The following is a 3,120-nucleotide window of genomic DNA, read 5'->3' on the forward strand; positions in this document are numbered from 1 at the left end:
CTCTCGCCATTAGGGGTCTCAGTCTAACTGCCCAGCCTGACGCGGGGCGCTGGCGGGGTGTGGCGGCCCTGGGGGGGCCAGCCTCCCGGTGACCCTGGGTGTCTGTCCGGCAGCCCCGAGCCGCCGTCCGCGGCCAGCTTCTCCTTGGCCGGCCTGGCCCCCGACCTGCAGCACATCCTCTTCTGGATGTCCAACTCGGTGGAGCTGCTCTACTTCGTCCAGCAGAGGTGCCCGCTCTACATGCAGAGCCTGGAGGAGGAGCTGGACGTCACAGGTGAGCTGTGTGCCGGCCCCCGCCACGCAGCCCCACTGGGCTCTGCTGTGGGGCAGGGCCGTGCCACACGTCCCTCCCCGGGCACTGCCCTCTGCCAGCCACGGCCCCTCCTACACGTGGCAGAGTTTCAGAGAGAGGCGTGCTACCTGCGAGAGAGACGAGCGTGTGATGGGAAACTTGGAGACTGAAACTTAAAACTGTGCGTCGGAGAATTGATGAAACTCGTGTGAAGTGCTGAAGACGCTCAGTGAAAAAGGGCCTCCGAGGGGGGCCGTATGGGAGGGCTCCCCGACCCCACCCAACCCCCAGACTCTGGGCGCTGTGTTCACGGGCGAGTCCCACCGGCACCCCTTCCTGTCCGATCATCTCGGACATCGTGTCCTGCAGAGGGATCCCGAGTCCGGCTGACGTTCATAGGGGCAGCGGGGTTGGGGGGGGGCACTCCGCCCCCTCTGCTCTCAGGAGGGAGTTATTTTTGGTTCAAGGCCCAGATGTGTAGCCCAGTTAACGCTGGGAGAGGCGGTCCAGTCTCTGCCCACCCTGGGGACCGGGGCAGCCACAGCAGGGCCTGAGCCCCGGAAACACGGCTTGGGGGCGTCCGGGCTGCAGAAAGCGGGGAGCACTACCAGCCCGGCGCCGAGGGCAGGTTGAGGACGTGCCGGCCGCCTGCCTTCCAGCAGGAAGCGTCTGTGGGAAGAGCGCTAGGGCAGGATGTCACGTCCTGAGCGCTGGAGAGAGCTTTTCTTCCCCAAACACCCTTTTCTGCCTGAAGCTCTTACCCAGAAAGCCTGTTCATGTGGGCAGATAAAACGTTAGCTTCTCTGGGGGTGTTTATGTTAGTCATTTAAAGTTCTCCTGTGAGGCTTGGAGGCTCTGCCTCAGATCTGAGATGTGGGGGGTGTCCTCAGGGCCCAGGGGCTCAGGACGCGGTTGATGGCGGCCAGGGCTCCTGGCCCTCCGACAGGCTCGTGGGGGCGTCGGCTTAGTCGAAAGCCCTGGCAGAGCCTGCGCTGTGGGTAGAGGGGCTTCGGGGGCTTCCTGGGCATCTGCTGGGGCCGCCCCAGGGTTGTGCTCTTGTCCTCAGCCCTGCCTCTCCATCAGGTCCTCTCACCAGAGCCCCGGTGCCCACGCGGGGGTGTAGGTCCGCCTTCTCAGACTAGGGGCGGCATCCGAGGCTGCAGGACGCAGGCCTGGGGCCCTCAAATCGCCCCACTGGCTTCTCCCCCGAAGCCCAGTTCAGTTCAGTCACTCAGTCGTGTCCGACTCTTTGTGACCCCATGGCCTGCAGCATGGCAGGCCTCCGTGTCCATCACCAACTCCCAGAGTCCACCCAAACCCATGTCCATAGAGCCGGCGATGCCATCCAGCCATCTCATCCTGTGTCGTCCCCTTCTCCTGCCTTCAGTCTCTCCCAGCATCGGGGTCTTTTCCAGTGAGGCAGCTCTTCGCGTCAGGCAGCCAGAGTATTGACGTTTCAGGCCCTCCCTGAACCCTCCCTGGCCCTCTCCGTTTCAAGCCCAGGGAGGCTCTCAAATAAGACCTTGCAGGCCAGGCTCTGGGATGGGCCCTGGGGGGCCCTGCAGGCCTCTGGCTTCCTGGTCGGGTGGGTTCTTGGGGCACGAGCCCTTGATGGCGTGGTCTGCTGGGCGGGTCTCTGATGGACTCACACCGCTTGCTCTCTGTTCGACTGGCGGCCCCAGCCCTGTACTCCCGGGGGCCCAGCTTAGGGCTCAAGTTGATTGCTGGGCCCCCTCCCGCCCTGAGAGGAGATTGCCAGACGTGGGTTCACGCTGTGCGCTAATTAGAAGGCGGTGCAGGGCGCACAGCGGGAGGACAGCCGTGCGGGCGGCCTCCTGTCCTCGTAGAGAGAAACGGGCTGAGTGTGCAGACTGGGGTGGGGTCCTGTCTGGCCTTCTCTGCCCCCAGGGCACCGGGCACTGTGCACCCTCGTCTGAAAGGCCCCTCAGGTGGCCCCACCCTTTGGGGCCTCTGCTTTGGGGGACCCCATGGCCAGTCTGGCTCTTGGCTCTACCGGAGCCCCTCCCAGGGGGAGTTGCCTGGAACCCTCAAACCCCCACCCTAGCCACTGCCCAGCCTGGAAGCCCTGCCCACCACCCGCCTGCTGCCCACTGGACCCGAGCCCTGAGGTGCCGAGGGCCCGGGGCCTCTGCCCCGTGCTGGGGCAGTGCAGCTCCTGTGGGGTGACCGGGGTGCTGGGGGCCAGCGGCGCACAGGGGCCCCACGGGCTCGTCTTGGAACACGTCACCACTGTCCCGAATGACGGCCTCCGGAGGAGTGTTGGCCATGCCCTCTGACCCGGGTCCCAGTGAGAAGTGACGGGGGCCGGATCTGCCGTCACGGGTGCTGGGTCCTGACTGAGTCCTGAATCGACCTGTTCGCGGGCGCCTGCTGTGCCGACAGTGGCTCAGCGTCCACGGGCGGGAGGCCTGGGGCTTGGGTCCCGGCCCTCAGCCAGCTCCTCCGGACGCTGGGGCCCGGGAGAGGTGGGCCGCCCCGTGGCTTTGGGTTATCTCGTTCTCCAAGCCCAAGAGGAGGCGTTGGGCGGAACACTCAGGCCACGGGTGGTTCCGGAAGGTTCCCGTCGGCGTCCCCGCCCCCGCACCCCCCGCCCCGGTGACAGTGCCGCTCTCCCGCAGGCTCCAAGGAGTCCCTGTTCTCCTGCGCCCTCACGGCCAGCGAGGAGGCCATGGCGGTGCTGGAGGAGGTTGTCCTGTACGCCTTCCAGCAGTGCGTCTACTACGTCTCCAAGGTACTACGCCACGTGTGCCTGGGGCCTGAGCGCCGGCCCTCCGGCCCCGGCCTTGGCCCCTCCGTCCCCCCGGCCC

At 66.4% G+C, this 3,120-nt stretch overlaps 1 protein-coding gene across 1 annotated transcript in view; it reads left to right on the top strand.

The window, feature by feature from the left end:
- RADIL (Ras association and DIL domains) overlaps positions 1-3,120 on the top strand; it is a 53,202-nt gene that overhangs the window by 41,651 nt on the left and 8,431 nt on the right. The window contains 2 exon segments of the mRNA XM_010845800.1: positions 114-274; positions 2,932-3,112. Coding sequence (XP_010844102.1) covers positions 114-274; positions 2,932-3,112 — 342 coding nt within the window.

The sequence above is a fragment of the Bison bison genome, unplaced genomic scaffold (assembly GCF_000754665.1).
Source record: "Bison bison bison isolate TAMUID 2011002044 unplaced genomic scaffold, Bison_UMD1.0 scf7180017864223, whole genome shotgun sequence".
Taxonomy (NCBI): domain Eukaryota; kingdom Metazoa; phylum Chordata; class Mammalia; order Artiodactyla; family Bovidae; genus Bison; species Bison bison.